Here is an 18,615-nt window from a genome sequence, read left to right on the forward strand (position 1 = left end):
CCATCGACACGATCGGTTCACATGCCACATATAAAGCACGTCCCCTCTTTCGGTCCACCACCATCCTCGATCATGGCCACGGACAACTCCACTTTGAGTCTCTGGTGATCCGTAGGTCTGAAATTTCAAGCAAATCCATCAACCCAAAGGCAAGGCACAAGAGAGGAATTGACAAGCGAGAGTCCGTCGAACATATCCGAGCTAGTCCGCCACGCAACCTGCGAAATCCGCTCCTTGAAACGGGGCGGCGCTATGGGACGTGATTGGTCGATAGCAGAGCTCCTATGCCGGGAGCCGGAAGTCGAAGGTTCGTGTATCGAAGAGTTTCCATTAGGCTCGGGTGGGCGCCGATGTGCGTGGAGACGGGCTTGACGGGGCGTGATCCATAGTCGAGAATCCCGTAATCTCACCCTCTTTTTTGGCCCTGATCGTTTAACAAGACAAGATGAAGCATAGAAGTCGGTCAATTTAGTACTCAGATTGTCTTTCTCATTAGTTTACTTTTAAGGTAAAAAAGGAGCACATGAAAGATCTGAAAAGCAGTTGGGAACCGAAGGTCAAACATCCTGGAGCAATAAATTCTCGCAACTAACATCCAACGGCATGACCAATTCCTGGACACAAGATAAAAATTTGTCCATTTTGGGATGTTTTCTACATCCAAATGCTTGCACCATTCAGGTCTAGCGTCTAGTCCCCCCGATCATTCCATTGCCTTCTCGATCCAGAGATTGACAAATTCACCGAAAGTATACGCAGAAGCAGAGAGATGTTGTAACCATGACAGTATATATCCGCGGGGAGACACGAAAACATGTGTGATTCGGCTGCATCTACCTCGCGGGAACCTCGGTCGAGGAAGACGACCTGTTCGTGCGTTCTGGTCGTGCCGGTCTCTACTCTTGGTGTCCTACTTAGGCCATTGTATTGCACCAACAGATTCAATGCTCTTTTCCAGGGGCTAACGGATGAATTCAGGAGTAATTGTGTTTATGCATAGATTGAGTTACGGTAAATGCAAAAAATAAAGGCATTTGTTCCATAAAAGTCCTAAAACTTCGTGCAATTGAGTCTTAAAACTTACAAAAAAAAAATCGAGTTATAAAACTTGTCAAATTGGTACAATTGAGTTATTTCGCTAACTCCGTCCAAATTTAACTAATGGAAAATGTTGAAGTGGCTTTTTAAAAATATTTCCTTTCTTTTACGAGGCTTAAATGATGTCGCTTTGTGGCTTTTGCCGCTATCGTCCCACCATCACCGGGGAAGGGCCGACGATGGTGGAGAAGTGGTCGGCGGGGGTGCTCGGGCCTTGGCCATGGGCCGACGACCCTCGTCCAGATCTGGGCCAAAACGACGTCGCTTTGTCCATGTAGAAGACATAAAATATTATAAGACATAAAATATTATAAACAAGCACGTCAGTATTTTCAGTTAGCCAAATTAGACGGAGTTAATGGAATGACTCAATTACACTAATTTGATATTTAGGACTCTATTGCATATTTTATAAATTTTAGAATTTAATTGCACGTTGGTGATAGGTTTTAGGATTTTTGATGAACATAACCCAAAAATAAATGGAAGCGGGTTTCAGATTGGCTGCAGATATGGGCCGAAAAGAGCAAACATGCTAACTCCTTGGTCAAACCTAGAGGCATTGGACCATGATGGGGCGGGTACGAGTACGAGGCCAGTCTTTCATAACGACCTCAAAGAGATCTCATGGTCCAACCCCATCGAGCTGTCTCGATGATCGTCTTCTCCAACGCTTACAAGCCAACTGCCAATGTCTTGGACGATGGAGAAGTCACGTGCGACCCAATCCCCGTGCAGGACGATCATGCCTGGAAAACGTATCGTATGACCAAAAAGTTCCCTTGACTCAAAACGCCCAACAACATGTTTCAGCAAATCGTGCTGCTGAGAGATGGGCATTATTCTCTCCCCTCCTAGCGGCAAGCCTTTCGCCGTGGGACACCCTTCCGCGAGTGCCGTCCTAGACGGGTTTGAGCATCCAACGACGGCGGCATCAAGCAACTGAAAGATGAACAGACTGTTGCGCAGCAGCTCGAGCGACTGAAAGCCTCGAAGAAACGGGCAAAAGAGGCGCGACACGTCGAGCCTCTGGAAATCCGAAACCTTAGCTTCGAACAGTCGATGGTATTAAAGACGGCGCGGACAGATCTCAAGGTAAAAAGTAGGACAAGAGAAGGATGGAGTTCATGGATTTAGAAGGTGCAACTCCATGCTCAAGATCTACTGATACCCATGTAATTATTAGAACTCGGTGCACAACAATAACGAAATAGAGCGTAAAATCGAGAAAGAGAAATCAAGACACAAAGTTTATCTTGGTTCAACCTTAAACTAGGGCTACATTTAGTAGAGGATTTCACCGTAATTAGCACATCGCAGTTCTCTGTTACATCATACAATTACAAGCGAAAAACTGTTGACACCTAAATTTTGATTTTTAGGAATTTGTTCATTTAAGCATAAAATGAGAATTAATCATACTTGTCGCAAAAATAATTTCTTATGCATTGCATATTTATTTTTTGTCAATCATTACATTTAGAGCCAGAGGTAAGTCGGTTGAGCTTAGTTTGACAAGCAATTGGACCGGACTTAGTTTGAAATTTTCGACTAGGACATTAGGAGCGTGCGCCAAACTTTTGTGAGCTAAGTGAACTTATTTTCAAGCTCAATTTTGTTCATTCAAGCCTTAATTAAGCCCGAGAATATGAGACGAGCCCATGATTTGGACTACAAAAGTCGGATGGGTTATGGATATGAGAGTGCCAAAGTTCTATATTAGTTTAGACCTAATTCAAGCTCAAATCAGCCCCATTTTAGCTCTTATAATTGTAAAATGGCCTTAGTTAATTACCCATTTGATTAGTTAAGGTCCAATTAGGTCCGGAATCACAAAAGGAGCCCATGAGACATTGAGAAGACGGCCATTTCATCCTCCTCATCCATTTGGACGAAAATTGGTAGAGTTCTAGTGAGATTGGACTCTCACATTTCAGATTGGATTCGTAATTTTCATTCGATTAAAAAGTCCTATCTTAAGAGGTGATCTAAGAGATTAAAACTCTATCATTATGCTGGAAATAACAGAGAGTTTTAATGGATTAGGACTCCTCTAAATCCGAGGGCTATTATCAAATCCTACTCTAGCTAGGATTAGTGATCCGACGGTTTTTAAAGAGTCCTACTCCTGTTAGGATTCTTAGGGCCGAGCTCTATATAAACATGCCTTTGTCACAAGCTCAGGGGTTGGCATTTTGTGAGTCTCATTAAAAAAAATTAGAGAAAATTCATGAGATTGAGAGGTGATAGCTGAAGTACCATCCCGTCGGCAACCTGGAGCAGTTTCGCGCCAATTGACCGTACGTCGCCGTCCGTGCTCCAATCGACTTGTTCTAGATACCACGACATTCAGCATTTGACGATCTATCACCAGCTGCTGATGGCGCGTCGATCCGACACCTGGAACTTCCCGTCCAAGCCTGCAAAGTCACTGCTGAATCTGCCGCTCTGTTCTGCCGACCAGCCATTGTTTCGCTTCTGTTCAGCCCCATTCGAGGTTGATTCAACCTTGTTTTTTATTTGAAAAAAGTCACTAACTTCATTGCTATGTAGTGTTAAGATCCCTTGAAAGTTTAGAGCTTAAATTCGATCGAAAAGGCGCGTTTTCGAACGAAATTGCTAGGTCGCGCACTGCTAGAATTTGCTTGGAAAAGGTACTTTTGTTTTTCACTCTCGATTGCAATTCACGCATTGTTTTACTTGGAAAACATGTGTATATGTTCTATGGTGTTGATGAACGAATTTGATTTGTAATTGGAGTGAAAATTTAGTCCTTTCTACCAAACTTTGCAAGAACCAAAGATTGACCTTCGTGCCATAAAGTTCTGGTTATTTGCTGAATAATTTAACTTGATCTTGAGATTTGATGAATTAAGTTGAATTGCTCATGGATTGATTGAATCTCTTCTCAAATTAAAATTGGTCCAAATGTTTTTTTGAGATCAAATTAAATCAGAATTTTTGCACATCAAATCTGGAATTTTCAGAATATACTTCTCTTGGCTGAATTGCTTATGGATGATCCATGCTTCGAACTTTATCCATTATTGGTTAAATGACATTATCCTTGATTGTTTGATATTATCTCTATGCGATGGATGAGGTTTATTGACCTAAACTTTATTTATACTTTTAGAATATTTGAATTGGATGATATCAAGTCCATTGTGGATAATTTTTGGCTCCGAATGTTTATCTTTAACATGCAATTTGTTTGATTGAATTTAGGATTGCTATCTTATCTCTTATGAACTTTTATGATAATTTGGATTGTTGGAGATAAGATTGGTGTTTAATTGAATGTTTACTTTTGAGAATTATCTAAAATAAATTTTCCAATCCTTAAAGATAATTTCTCAAATTAAAATTGGATTGAATTTTTGGATGAGGAAAGGTAGATCTCCAATCTCATATTTTTGGTTACCCCTTTCACATTTTCAAAAATCCAAAATAAATTGACTCATTTTTATTTTATTTTTGTCGTGCTTGTTTGTTTTGGTTGTTATAAAATTTGCACAATTTTAAATAAACATGCCCATAATATATGCTCCCCTATGTGCCTAAATCCGTCGGAAAAAATAAATTACACGCCTTAGCCACGATTTCGTGGAATGAGATGGTGATTTAGTATAGAAATTCGTATTCCGCCCTTCGGCAAAAGGGATGTTGTTTTTCTATACATATATCCGTATACTGGCTCGAATCCTCGAGGATGTAGAGGATAAAATCTCGCTCTAGCCTAGATATTTGGGAATGAGAGGATTTTTCAGAAAAATTGAAAATTAAAAGGTATATTATAGGCATTTTTGTTTATTTTTGTTCAGATTTTTGATTGCACTTGAGTGTTTTCTTTTATTACTGAAAATACCAAAAAAATCATCCTTTGGGCGCTTAATATATGGTCTTCGTGTCACATTTTTCAAATTAATCATCAAAATCACATCGATCAATCGGAAAGGATTTTTCATGAAATTGGTATCGAAAGGGCGCTAATTTTTTTCAATTAGCGTAACCAAGTCCCCGTACTCACTTTCTTTGGTTTGCAGAAATAAAATAGTTCTCCCACTATTTTGTTAAGGTTTCTAATCAACCTTTCGTAAATGATTAATGGCGGCTTCGATTAAATTTTTTATGAATAAACCTAAGTTGCGATTCGGTAGGACTTGAGAGAGTCTGAATTAGGTTAGTTAATTTAATTAACCCGATAATCTGCTAGCCTAAATTTCAGGTCGCGACAAAAACTATGTGTAATTATATATATAAGCATTATATTTTCATGGACTTACGTTCAAACTATCAATTAAATATGAGTTCAAATTATAAAAAGCATCCGGCGATTCGGGAGCGACCCTCCGGACCGTCGTGCTTTTCTGTCGATGAGAAGCATGAGTCACACCACAGTCATTAGCCAAAATTGATGATAAACATCATGTTCCTCACACAAAACAAGGGTAATTAATCACATTCGGTTATGTGCATTGCACGTTAATCTTTCTGGGGAAAATGTGAACGTGCTCAACAGCTCGCGGTTTTGGGCGATGGAAAAATGGTCATATCTTATAATTGACCTTGCTAATCACATGATCGTAGTCAATGTATATAGCCTTGCACGTCAGTCGAGATATAGCCCCCTGCTCCAGCAAGCGAGCGCGAGATGATTTTAAAAGCTCACATGCCGCTCGCTCCTCTCCTCATCCACCCCCTCCAACAATGTCGTCACCACCTTTCATTCCTCTCTTCCTCTTCGGCCTCATCTTAGCCTCCTCTCTCTCCCCGGTCCCGGCCCCGGCCACCGCCAAGCCTCCGTCTTAAACTTTTTTTATGCCAATTCAGTCTTAAGCCTTTTGCATTGATGCTAATTCAGCTCTAAACATTTTATTGGTGTCAATTTAGTCCTAAACATTTTGTATTTGTACCAATTTAATCATAAATCTTCTATATTTATGTCAATTGAGTCAATCAGGCTAATTTTAGCCAAAAATCGCAAATGTGGACATCGATTGTCCTTCGTGGCACGGCTGGCGCTGGCGCCGACGTTGACATTTTTAATATTATTTTAATATTTTTAATTGACACCAATAAAAGGTTTGGAAATAAATTGATACTAATGCAAAAAGTTCATGACCGAATTAGCGCTAAAAAAAGTTTATGACTGAATTAATACTAATGCAATAGGTTTATGACTTTTTTGACACTTTTCCTGTTAAAGAAATACTCATAATAAAAAGTAAAATTCAAGTTAGAAAATTAGTCGGTTCGAGGGAAAGAGGACGAGGCATGAGAAAAATTAAAGTCTCGATCCGGTCCAAACGGGTCCAATTCTCGGTTCCAATTGCTGGGAATTGGACCGCCGCCCTCGATCGGTTCCCGATTTCAATTTTAAGGACCAAGAATCAGATCGTCGCCCTCCGAGGCCGGAAACCGGACCATGGATCCGATTCGGGCGATTTCCGATTCGGTTGATCCAATTTGCTCTGCCCTAAGTCATATAATCAACTTTTTGTTTGTGATGATCTTTTGATCCAGGTGATTTATTGACAACAGAGTAAAGGCTCTGGTTTGTGTCGTTTCTGACGAGGCCAAGCAATGAAAAGATGGCCTTTGTGAAAGCAATGGCTTTATACCCTCACCATCAGTCAACATTGGCATGAGAAGTTTTGTCCTGTTAATTATTGCACCGGAGATATTTTCAGTTAGGTCTAATCTCAAATTTTGAATTGAATGAACGGTCCATACGGTCTAACATATAATTTTAAGAAAAATTCTAAATAACGTGAAAGCATCATTATTTTTTCAACTAAGGGCTTGAAGTAAACCTTACTTCAAATAATTACCTATAGTACCATTATTGTTTCGAAAAAAAGGCATGACCAATGATATTTTCGTCATTTATTTTTTAATTATTTTTTCCTTTGTTTCTTTGTTTTTTCTTTTTTTTCTCTTCCTTTTTGTTGGTGGCCGGCCATGTCGATCACCGGCGAGGGCTGGGCGGGTTGTCCTCACCTAGGCAAGGTAAGGGTTGTCCTCGATGACCGCCGGCAAGGCCGGCCCTTGCCAAATCTGGGCTAGGGTTGCCTAGTCGGGATCGACGAGGGGCGAGGCAACCCTTATCGGCTACAACAAAGGAAAAAAGTCAAAAAAGTAAATGACAAGAATGCCCTTAGTGGGACTCTTTTTTTAAATAATGAAAGCACTTCGGATCCCTATTTGAAATCTTTCCATAATTTTATTGAACGTGACAGACCTATGGTGGGGTCGAGGACTTAGAAAGAAAACCAAAGATAAATTAGGCTCCGTTTCTTTTGCAATAAATGTGGCAATTTTAAATAATAATCAAAAAGTCATTTTTCAGTAAAATGACGATATTTTCCTGTGTTTGTCTAAAACCCGAAAATGACCCGGAAACTATTTTCCACTGTTTGGTATGGATAATTTGATTTGATTTTCTTCTTAAGTCGTCATTTAGTTGAAAAATGACGTCGTGGACCCGACTGTCTTATATGGTACCGCCGGCACCAATGTGGATAATTTGTCTCATTGAAAAAATATTTGAACTTTTTAATAATCCTTTTCTTTTCTTATAAATTTCTTATATTTTTTTCTTTTCTTTTCTATTCTTTTCTTTCTACCTCTAACAGTTGCTAGCCGATATGAGGACCGACTCACGGCCACGGGCGAGGCAAGAGCCTTAAGTGAGCTCAACCTCATCGGAGCTAGTGAGGTGGACCCTTGCCCGAAGTTGGCGAGGTTTGTAGCTCACTTGTGGCCGATTCTCGGCTGTCGCCGTGGTCGGCGATCGCCATAAGAAGAAGAGGAAGAAAAAAGAAAAAACAAAAGGTAAAAAATATTACAAAATATTAAAATATAAAAAAATCGATTTTTTTAGAAAAGGAATGTGATGGAGTGTGGGGAAGAAAGATGAGAGAAAATATTTTTTTTTATAAAGAAAAAAACATTTTCCCCACTTTTGAAGGCGGTTTTTCCATAGGTGGAAAATATTTTCCTTGACTAACTTATTTTTCGAGAAATAAGCCAAAAAAATCTGAAAAATATTTTTCTGGGAGTTAATTTTTACGAAATAAATGGAGATTTAGAAGTGCTCTGGTCGTTGAGAAAGCCACGTAAGCCAGACTCTAGTCCACTAACTGATTGCTACATGTTGAATTGGGGTCAACTTTTCAATTAGATGCACCTTCATGGGAAATTTAAATTTATGAATTGCTCTAAGCATACCAACTATCCAATATATGACTTTTAACATAACGCCTATGTGTATCTTAACAATCTTCTCATCACGTATGAGCTCAGTGTTAGGTTTACTCTATATCCTTCTGCATAATCATATCTCAACTTGATATTCCATCAATACCCAGGCACTAACATATGTTAACTTGAATCTTCACCTTCATCTCTATTCTCTTTCTCTGCACCGACCTATGAAGTTTGTCATTGAGATCGCGTTGCTACACCACAATGGCCACCGAAAAAACGCATTGATCACAAGAGCCCTTCTCTCCTTGAGATCTTTACCAAACATTGAAACAAATTGGTCGTTGAGCACCAATCAACCATCGGTTCTAATACTATGTGAGATTAGGTGGGACTGCTGTCAACTAATCTAAAAGCTTAATTTGGAATAGTTAACAATAGTTCTACCAAATTTCACGTTAAGCAGTGTGCATTATTGAATCTAAGTGTTCTAGTAAGTCCCATTAGTTTAAAAGGGTCAATCCAAAAAAAAAAAAAATTGAGAATAAATCGACCTGTTTATGACAAAAATTCGATTAGACGTAGTCTGGATCCACTTCACCGCCTATTTGTCGAACGCAATTGGGCCATGTCAATCGATTAGCAAGTACTTAACTCCGCACATTCAAAGAAAGCCTATCACTCACACTCGAGAATCGTAGATTGTAAGATGTCGAAAATTGATTTTAGATAGCTTATTATATCCCTAATTTATAACTCCTCCGAAGTATATACATATATACTTATACATACGTATATATGTATACGTATGTATAAGTATATATCCCTGTTTCATACTGAAAAGAGAGAAACGGGAAGTCAACGCAGGATCAAGATTTGTAGGATTCGAATCGGTTCAACTTCTCAAGAGGGACAGTTGAGCAGCACAAGTTCATTCTTGCTCCTACTCCTGGGAGCAACATGCGAATGGCGCCGAACCGAAGCGGCTTGGGCCTTTCTCTACACTTGCCTCCGGGACTCGAACTTTTGTGATTAGGTGCGAAATCAAGTGAAACGACACGGCTCTATAGGCCCCGTCTCCGATTAACCTAATCCTCTGCTGCTATATCTTCCACTGACTCTGGTTCGGCCATATTTGTGTGAGACATCCTTAAAAGAGTGTTAGACCTGGTCGGGTTGTGGGTCTTGGATTTTGGGTGGGTTGTGGATAACATGACAACAGGCTTGAATATGAACCGGTTCCCCGAAGAAGCAGCATCGCCCGCGAGCAGTCCCTCGATGGAGGATCAAGAGAGCGGCCGCAACGTGCTACCGAGGAGTAGAGATTGTTCGACGCTTAAGGACTTCATCCTCGGTCGTTCTCCTCAAGGGACGACGCTTAACACTGCTCGCATGGTGAGCTGGAAGTTCTGACCTAAATTTTCGCTGATTCTCCTAAAAAAGCTTCAAACATACAGCTGAGGAAATGCAAACATCTACCCGGAAATAAAGACTCGTTGCGAAAGCTAACTATGAAAGTACAGAAGCTCGAGTAGCTTCGATATCGCGCTTTTGTAAGATAGCTCAGTGGATGTCTCTGTTCCATTCATCTGCAGGTTCTAGCGGAGGCTGTGGGAACTTTTATCCTGATGTACTGCATATCGGCCATAGTATCGATCACACAGCTGCTAAAAGGTGAAGTCGGCCTAATGGGGTACGCCGCCACGGCTGGGATGACCATAGTCGTCGTTATATTTTCTCTAGGGCCCATCTCTGATGCTCATATTAATCCAGCCATAACGATCGCCTTTGCCATCTACGGTCACTTCCCATGGTCCAGAGTATGTAACCTCACTAACTATCTGATCGCCGTCACCAGATCGAAGTACCTGGGACAGCTCTTGACTTCTCTCTCTTTTTGGCAGGTTCCACTCTACATAATTGCTCAGATGACAGGTTCGGTATTAGCGACTTATGTCGGAGCATTGGTCTACGGCGTCGAATCGAGTCTCATGATCACACGGCCTCTTGGAGGCCCCGCTTCCGCCTTCTGGGTGGAATTCTTGGCGACATTCATCATGGTCTTCCTGATCGCAGGATTGACTTACAATCATCGATCCGTAAGACAGAAATTTTGCACTTTGATGCCCGTTGTACAGATATGCTGGAAACAATAGCCTATGTCCGAGGATGTGATAAATTTGTCATTACATCGAAACCTTTGCAGGTGGGCCAGCTATCCGGATTTGTCATGGGAACAGGCATTGGACTCGCCGTAGTGATCGCGGGGTGAGCACGAACACTTGTTCCCACCAACAATTCTCATCAGGATAAACTTTTCTTTCTAAAGCTCTTCAGTCGGACATTCTGAGCTATGTTCGTTTAATTCACAGGCCGGTATCGGGAGCATCAATGAACCCTGCAAGATCGTTAGGACCTGCGATTGTCAGTTGGGATTTCGAGTCCATCTGGATATACATCACTGCCCCGGTTACAGGGTCCATCGTGGGCGGTTTTGTGTATCGCCTTCTTCGCCTTCAAGGCCAGGTTTCCAGCTCTGCTGCGTCTTCTCCCAATGCCAGTTTGCTGATCTACTCTCAGGAAGCCCTTTGATGGATCAGTGGAGAGGAGGAGGATACAGCGGACACCGTAATTGTAAATTAGTTATAAACTAGGTTAAGGGTTGTCCGAATAAAGGACATTCAGTTATATCCGTTGCCTGTCGGGTGCTATAAGAGTAGATACAGTTACAATTCAACCGTAATTATGCTGGACGAGGTTATCTATCTGCATTCCCGCGCATTTTATCTTCATCCATGCATAGTCCATACATGGCAACAAAGTACAAAGTCAAACAGACACTCGACATTGACACGAGCGAGAATCACGGGGACAAACTAGCATGGACAAAATAAAATTGACATGGAAATGCAGCAACATCCATCCTCAACCTCAAGAATGGGAGCAACTGGTGTTGCGAAGCAGGAGGGAGTTGCTGAACCCGAACGTCATCGAAGCTGCGTCAAACTCCACCAGATTGTCCTCCATCTGGTGCGCGCCGATCACGATTGCGGTCCTCGGACTCGTCCCTCCCTCCATGAACCCCAGGCACATCACCTCCTCGCTCATCCTCACCATCGAATTTGCCCCTTCGAACCTCCACTGCGCGTTGCCCCCGACCACCAGCACGATCGCCGGCACGTCCGGCCCCACCAACCCACTCCTTATGCTCCTTGCGTCGAAGCACACCCTGAATGGCGTGATCGGCTCCGCTCTCCTGATCTTCTTCTGTGCCGCCTGCCTGGAAAAATCCCCAACCAGAGCTCTGTAGATGGCCGAGTGGAGGACCGTGTAGGGGGTCAGAGTACTGATTTTGGTCCCGCCTCTTCCGTTCTTGTCAATCGCTAACAGCGATGCGTTGAAATTGACAGGAGCAAAACTGACCTTGATGGCGGTCACGTCAACGAAGTACTGATCGGACGGAAATTCGGAGCCGTAAGAGGGCGCTCGGCGGACGGGATCGATGAGCAGATGAGTGACGTGGAGCGACTTCGAGAGGTCCTGCTTGATCGAAGGCCGGAAGTATGAGCCGCCACCGACATAGAAGTCACGGTGGCCGGAGGAGGAAGAAGAAGACGGGAGGCAGAGAGCGAGCGTGTGGGGGAGGTTGAGGTCAGCCGAGAGCTTCGTAGCAAGCGAAGTCGGAGCAATGGAAAGCGCGATCACGCCATTTCGGGCTCTGGAGACGCCGCGCGTGAACTTCTGAGGCAAGCAAGAGAAAGGAAATTGGTGCGGAAAATGGAAGACGTCGATTAGTGCACCGTCAAGATTTTCGGTTTTCTTTTTTTCATTTCTACTTTACAAATATCAAATGCACCTCTTGCGCTCATTCCTCAAAGTTTTTCTAAAAAAAGTCACACTTACAATCACTCCTCTCGACGTGTAATTGATCCCATCGGTGTGTTGCACCACCACCGCATCCTCGCCGAACCCAGCACCGATGACAACCTCCGTCAGCGGGTTGAGCACGAATGCGCTGCATGTGTCATTGAAGCAGCCTCCACCCTGGGCAGCCCCGCACCTGGCGGAGCTGCAGAGGATGCGGCGGTGGGATGAGGACGGCGACATGCTGTAGCGGGCGGTGCCGCAGTCAAACCACAAGTACGAGCCCGAGAGGTCGAGCACCGCCTTCACGGGAGAAGGTGGCGTGCAGACCGCGATGGTGGTGTAGTATTGGCGAGATGCTTCGTCTTTCGCAACGGGGAAGTGAGAGAGGAAGGAGCAGGAGGTCGGGTTTGGGAGGATGAGAGAGAGATGAAGGAGATGATCGAGGCGAGGAGGAAGAGGCAACGAGAAGTCGCCATTGTTGAACACTGAAGATGAAGATGATGGGCTTGAGAAACCTTGAAGAGGAGGATCTTTGGATTAAGGAAGTGAAGTTTTATATACTTCAGACATAGTATCCTCGCCGTCGGTTACAGTTGGGAAAACAATCTTCCAATTTAGATAACATCTAAAACCAAAGTCAATTTGAACATCTTATTACCTAAATTGTGATTCTACCATGATTTTTTTTTATAAGATTTTAGGTGATTCTTAAATAGGAAATTTCCTATTAGAGTCATGCACATAATCGAGGTTTCAATCTTCAAGACATAAGATCGGATCCAATTTGTAACGGCTTGGGCCTACCACTCGCAAGATATTGTCCGCTTTGGACACACAGTCCTCACGATTTTGTTCCTCCGAAAGCTGCCCATACAACCCCGGAAAACGTGTTTTGCAAGTTCAAGGGGGACCAAGGCCTTATAAGGCAACCCAAGGTCTACTCCCTAAGCCATGTTGGACAAGGGATGTCACATACTCGTGAGGACTGTGTGTCCAAAGCGAACAATATTTTGCTAGTGGTGGGCCCAGGCCGTTACGGTTGATATCAGAGCCGACTCCCAACAACATGTGGGCCACGGTGGGCGCACGTTGATGCCGTTGAGAGTACAGCAGGGATGCTGTGCCACTGAGGGAAAAAGTATGTGACATCCTTTGTCCCACATGGCCTAAGGAGTAGACCTTGGGTTGCCTTATAAGGCATTGGTCCCCCTTGAATTTGCAAGACGCATTTTTCGAAGGTTGTATGGGCGGCCCTCGAAAGAATAAAACCGTGAGGATTGTGTGTCTAAAGTGGACAATATTTTCGAGTGGTGGGCCCACGCCGTTACACGATTGCTTTTTTTTCTTGTGGGCTTATAAATTGCATGTCATTAAATTTTCACATTCTGAAAAATATAAAAAAAAAATATATATAGATTGCATTAAAATTGCATATTTAGGAGCTATATAGTAAATAGGAAATTGCTTAATTTAGAGTATTTAACCTAAAATTATTTCCTAGTTTAAATTAGGTAATTGCATATTCTAGGTAGTTTACTACTTTAACTTTAAAAGATTATCACAAAAATAACTTACATATATCACATAAAACTAGTTGCATCCATTGCCTTGTCATCGAATTGCCACGTCATAATTTCTAGGTCATCAATTCAATGCCATAGACTAAGTGCATGTCATGTTAGATTAGTTCAGAATTTTGCCTGACATTAAAGTTAGGTTATGTCACATGTCTAATTTAATAATGCACGCATATTAAATTTAGATTAAAATAGCATATAATTTAGTTTTCTAAAACAATAAAAATACCACAAAAAGGATTGGTTAGAATTACATAATCATTTAGAAGTTATATTTAGGCTATGCATGGATTTTTAATTGACATCTTCCAGAACAATTATTGTAATTATTTGGGCTTTTGCTTGCTCGAGGTATTCGGATTAGTACCTTATTCTTAGCAATTTACTTATTGCTTTGATTATTGAGTGTTGCATTATTAATTACTCACCCGCATGATCACCACTACAAGTGAGAGATTTAGGCTTAAAATTGATCAAGATTGCTTGCAAAATATTTTATAAATAAAGAGAAAATATATTGAAAGAGTTATATTAATCTCGCGTTATTAAGTCCATGTGTTGTGTCCGACCAAAAAAATAAAAGTCCCGTATTGTCGAATCTCTAGTTCACAAAAATACAATATTCTCTCACATTCACTTGGATTTCTAATCGATCCACAATAGATTAGTGGCGACTTCTGAATAAACTAATTTGCGTATTTAAATTGATTAAATTAAAACTTGAAAAAAGTTGCAGTTGGAATGTGCTTGGGAGAGTCAGTACTAAATTTTTGGATTTAGTAATCCTTTAGCTTTCCCTTTGGTGAATTACCTCTTCTTAGAAGGTTGCGACCGCTTGGCAACTCCACTAGATATGATATTTGCGGACTTAGGCGTTTGGCCACATCCTTCGCTCTTTTTTAACAGTTGGGCCTTCGGATTTTTTTTTTTTTTTTTTTTTTTGCAACACATTCGCTTGCAATTTATTCATGGATCAGCCAAACGCTTACTTTTGCGGCTCCATTTGCTTTTGAACATTTCAGCACTTTCAGACCATCGCATGGTCTTGATCTTAAATAGACATTCTAGACCATGGTATTCTAATGTGGTAACTCATTTGTCTTGCCTCCATTTGGGGATGATCACCAATTGGGTTTTAGAAACGAATTTGCAGGCTTAATTGGGCTATACAAGGATAAAGTTGTGTATGATAGAGAAAGAAATTGTCTTTGTCGCTTTAAGACACATAAATTCATGTTTGAGTTCTACAATAAAGACACTCCAAAATTGATGCAAGTGAGGGCAAGAAAGTTTTATTCATTTTTCTCATCTTGTAATGTCTATTTTACCTCAATTCTGCCCTAGTGTAGGGTGGTTCTTGATCGGGGTAAGAATTCCCCAAATGCTAAAGCTCAAATGGGTTATAAACAATGGTTTACCTGCATTGTTTAGGAAGGAGAAGTGAAATGCCCTTCGCCATTTCAGTTTTCTCCTAATTTTGGGATGAGCTTATTTTGTGACAATAAGGCAGCCATTGATATTTTTCATACTCCAACCCAGCATGACCGTACTAAACACATCGAGGTAAATCGACATTTCGTCAAACAAAACCTTGATGCCAATGTAGTTTGATTCCCATTTGTTAAATCTGAAGATCAAGTGGCGGATATTCTCACGAAAGCCGCCTCTAGCAAGATCTTTGACAACTTACTAGACAAGATAGGCATCAGTGATATCTATGCACCAAGTTGAGGAGTATTGGCGTGAGTTGTCAATTAAGGCTAATCGAAGAAGTTGAAGGGCTTATTAGTTGCTTAATTTATATGGTATAATGTCTTTATTTGAGGATCCACCATATTCCTAACCTAAGATAGCGCATAATCCAGAATAGCTTTGATAGTTTTTTCCTCTGATCTTTGTATTCTTTCAGGAAGATAGAAGAGAAAAACTTCTATTTTCGTCATACACTCCCACACAGTTTATCTTCATCCGTGCTTAGTCCATAAATTGCAACAAACTACAAAGTCAGACAGACATTCGTGATCAAACAGTACATTGACCAGACTGAGAATCATCGGACAAACTAGCATGAAGACAAGAAAACTAACATGGAAATGAAGCAACATCCATCCTCAACCTCAAGAATGGGAGCAACTGGTGTTGCGAAGCAGGAGCGAGTTGCTGAACCTTAACGCTATCGCAGCCATGTCGAACTCCACCAGATTGTCCTCCATCTGGTGCGCCCCGATCACGATCGCTGTCATCGGACTCGTCCCTCCCTCCACGAAACCCAGGCACATCGCCTCCTGGCTCACCCTCACCATCGAATTCGCCCCGTCGATCCTCCACTGCGCGTCGCCCTGGAGCACCAGCACTATCACCGGCACGTCCGGCCCCGCCATCCTGCTCCTTACGCTCCTCAGGTCGAAGCACGCCCCGAACGGCGCGATCGGCTCTGCTCTCCTGATCTTCTTCTCCGCCGCCTGCCTCGAAAACTCCCCAACCAGAGCTCTATAGATGTCCGAGTGGAGGACCGTGTACGGAGTCAGAGTACTGATTTTGGTCCCGCCTCTTCCGTCCTCGTCAATCGATAACAACGATGCGTTGAAATTGACCGGAGAAAAATTGACCTTGATGGCGGTCACGTCAACGAAGTACTGGTCGGACGGAGATGCGGAGCCGTGAGAGGGCGGTCGGCTGACGGGATCGATGAGCAGCTGAGTGACAAGAAGCGACTTCGAGAGGTCCTGCTTGATCGGAGGCCTGAAGTATGGGCCGCCGCCGACATAGAAGTCGCCGTGGCCGGAGGAGGAAGAAGAAGACGGGAGGCAGAGAGCGAGCTTGTGGGGGAGGTTGAGGTCGGCCGAGAGCTTCGTAGCGAGCGAGGTCGGAGCAATGGAAAGGGCGATCACGCCATTGCCGGCTCTGGAGGTGCCGCGCGTGAACTCCGAAGGCACGCAAGAGAATGGAAGTTGCTGCGGAAAATGGAAGACGGCGATTAGTGCACCGTTGAGATTGTCCATTTTACCCTTTTCATCTCTACTTTGCAAATATCAAATGCACTTCTTGCGGCTCATTCCTCATAGCCTTGTGAAAAAGAATCGCACTTACAACTACGCCTCTCGACGTGTACTTGATCCCATCGGTGTGGTGCACCACCACCGCGTCCTCGCCGAGCCCGGCGCCGATGACGACCTCCGTCAGTGGGTTGTGCACGTACACGCCGCAAGTGTCGTTAAAGCAGCCGCCGCCGCGGGCGGCCCTGCATCTGGCGGAGCTGCAGACGATGCGGCGGTGGGACGAGGACGACGAAGGGTCATAGCGGGCGGCGCCGCAGTCGAACCATGAGTATGAGCCCGAGAGGTCGAGCACGGCCTTCACGGGAGAAGGCGGCGTGCCGAGGGCGATGGTGGTGTAGTACTGGCGGGATGCCTCGTCTTTGGCGACGGGGAAGATGACAGAGGAAGGAGGGGCAGCAGGTGTGATTTGGGAGGATGAGAGAGAGAGGAAGGAGGCGATCGAGGCGAGGAGGAGGAGGCAGCGAGAAGCCACCATTGTTGATGCTGAAGATGGTGATGGGGCTTGAGAAAGCTTGCAGAGGAGCAACTTTTGGACCAAGGAACCGAAGTTTTGTATACTTCAGACATAATAGCATTACTCTTCTCCAACTGCAGTCAAACCCCGTCTCGATAAAGACGACGTTGCAGACTCGGAAATAGACAGTTTGACTTCTGCAGCCTCCCCTGAATTGAATTCCATGCATGTAGCTTTGGTTGGGATAATCTTCAAAGAGTGTGCATATCCTCCCTCTCCCTCTCTCTCTCTCTCCAATGCCAGTGAGTTAAATGAGTTTTTGTTCAGACCAGCAGACTTTCAGGGATCACAGCTCACTCGGGCTTCTTGACAGAGCAGAAGATGCCGATGCATGCCGCTTCATAAATGGTGACGTGCCAGTACCGAAGTTGACGTTAACTGAATCGAAAATGACACATCCTCGTAAATGAGAGATAGGGTTTCATTCATGGAGTAGACGCTGTAAACCATCGCAAGCATAAACTATCGATCTTATGTACTCCGATTAAGCAAAATCCGGAGTTATATGTGATTAACCACGATCGCAGTTTGGTTTTCTCAACTACGCCACGTCCCTCTTCCTCTGTAATTTAACCATCCACACATCGTACGTCCCCAAGAAATCAACTAAAAGAGGAGGCTTTTGCTAAAATCTGCAGAGATTAGATGATGTAGTTCTTTCTTTCTCTCTCTCTCTCTCTTTTTTTACAGCAGAATTTGATTGATGGTTTGCAAATATGGAGGTTTACAACCAGTCAATCATAAAACTGATTCGCAATCGTGGGCCATATGAAATTATCGTCGTAGAAATGTTATCTCATGTTGACCCGTCAAATTCATTAACACTTCAATTACTAATAAACTCAGAGTTAAATAGAATTTTGTGTCGATCGGACATCTAACTAATGCGGCAAATGTAGTCTTCAATGAAGAAGAGTTTCACACGCAAGTCATCAGACTCTTTTAGGCGCTTGACGCTCTCAAATCAAATTCCACGTTAAGATCTCTGCAGATACTCAAGCACCTCCATTTTTCCGAAAAAGAAAGTCATGCATCTGTTTATAAAGAACATATAGAGTAGATGAAATGGTGAGAATGCAATGCCCTTTGTGCCATGGTGCAGATGAAACGAGTATGCACGAACTTAATCTCTGCCCTGTAACTCGGTTGTCTGAAATCAACTAACACAGGGAGTTCGATGCTTAGAGATTACAATAGCAAAATCCCATGAATTTTCTTCAAACCTTCTTGATGGGTCACCAAATCCGATCTCCCTCAACCTCAACTAACGAGTTCGGGTCAAGAACTGCCA

At 42.9% G+C, this 18,615-nt stretch overlaps 2 protein-coding genes and 1 pseudogene across 2 annotated transcripts; 1 reads left to right on the forward strand and 2 right to left on the reverse strand.

Annotated features, from left to right (window-relative positions):
- The first annotated feature begins 9,328 nt into the window (after window positions 1-9,328).
- On the forward strand, window positions 9,329-11,063 carry LOC115753636 (probable aquaporin NIP7-1). The gene is made up of 6 exons (XM_030692336.2): window positions 9,329-9,483; window positions 9,520-9,702; window positions 9,903-10,127; window positions 10,212-10,406; window positions 10,514-10,575; window positions 10,680-11,063. The coding sequence occupies exons 2-6, from the start codon at window positions 9,520-9,522 to the stop codon at window positions 10,897-10,899; spliced, it is 885 nt and encodes a 294-aa protein (XP_030548196.1). The 5' UTR covers window positions 9,329-9,483; the 3' UTR covers window positions 10,900-11,063.
- A 45-nt stretch (window positions 11,064-11,108) lies between these two features.
- Window positions 11,109-12,650, reverse strand: LOC115753637 (annotated as a pseudogene).
- A 3,040-nt stretch (window positions 12,651-15,690) lies between these two features.
- LOC115753639 (probable aspartic proteinase GIP2) lies at window positions 15,691-17,335 on the reverse strand. The gene is made up of 2 exons (XM_030692340.2): window positions 16,842-17,335; window positions 15,691-16,705 (listed from the first exon to the last, which is right to left on the reverse strand). The coding sequence occupies exons 1-2, from the start codon at window positions 17,283-17,285 to the stop codon at window positions 15,869-15,871; spliced, it is 1,281 nt and encodes a 426-aa protein (XP_030548200.2). The 5' UTR covers window positions 17,286-17,335; the 3' UTR covers window positions 15,691-15,868.
- Between the last annotated feature and the right edge of the window lie 1,280 nt (window positions 17,336-18,615).

This window comes from Rhodamnia argentea, chromosome 1, assembly GCF_020921035.1.
Source record: "Rhodamnia argentea isolate NSW1041297 chromosome 1, ASM2092103v1, whole genome shotgun sequence".
In the NCBI taxonomy this organism is placed as follows: Eukaryota; Viridiplantae; Streptophyta; class Magnoliopsida; order Myrtales; family Myrtaceae; genus Rhodamnia; species Rhodamnia argentea.

Bases quoted from the DNA above. Each gene is read 5' to 3' on its own strand.
- LOC115753639 (XM_030692340.2), bottom strand. From the start codon at position 17,285: ATGGTGGCTTCTCGCTGCCTCCTCCTCCTCGCCTCGATCGCCTCCTTC. The intron at 16,706-16,841 runs GTAAGTGCGATT...CATTTTCCGCAG, and splicing joins ACACGTCGAGAGGCGTAGTT to CAACTTCCATTCTCTTGCGT.
- LOC115753636 (XM_030692336.2), top strand. From the start codon at position 9,520: ATGACAACAGGCTTGAATATGAACCGGTTCCCCGAAGAAGCAGCATCG. The intron at 9,703-9,902 runs GTGAGCTGGAAG...ATTCATCTGCAG, and splicing joins CGCTTAACACTGCTCGCATG to GTTCTAGCGGAGGCTGTGGG. The intron at 10,407-10,513 runs GTAAGACAGAAA...AAACCTTTGCAG, and splicing joins TGACTTACAATCATCGATCC to GTGGGCCAGCTATCCGGATT.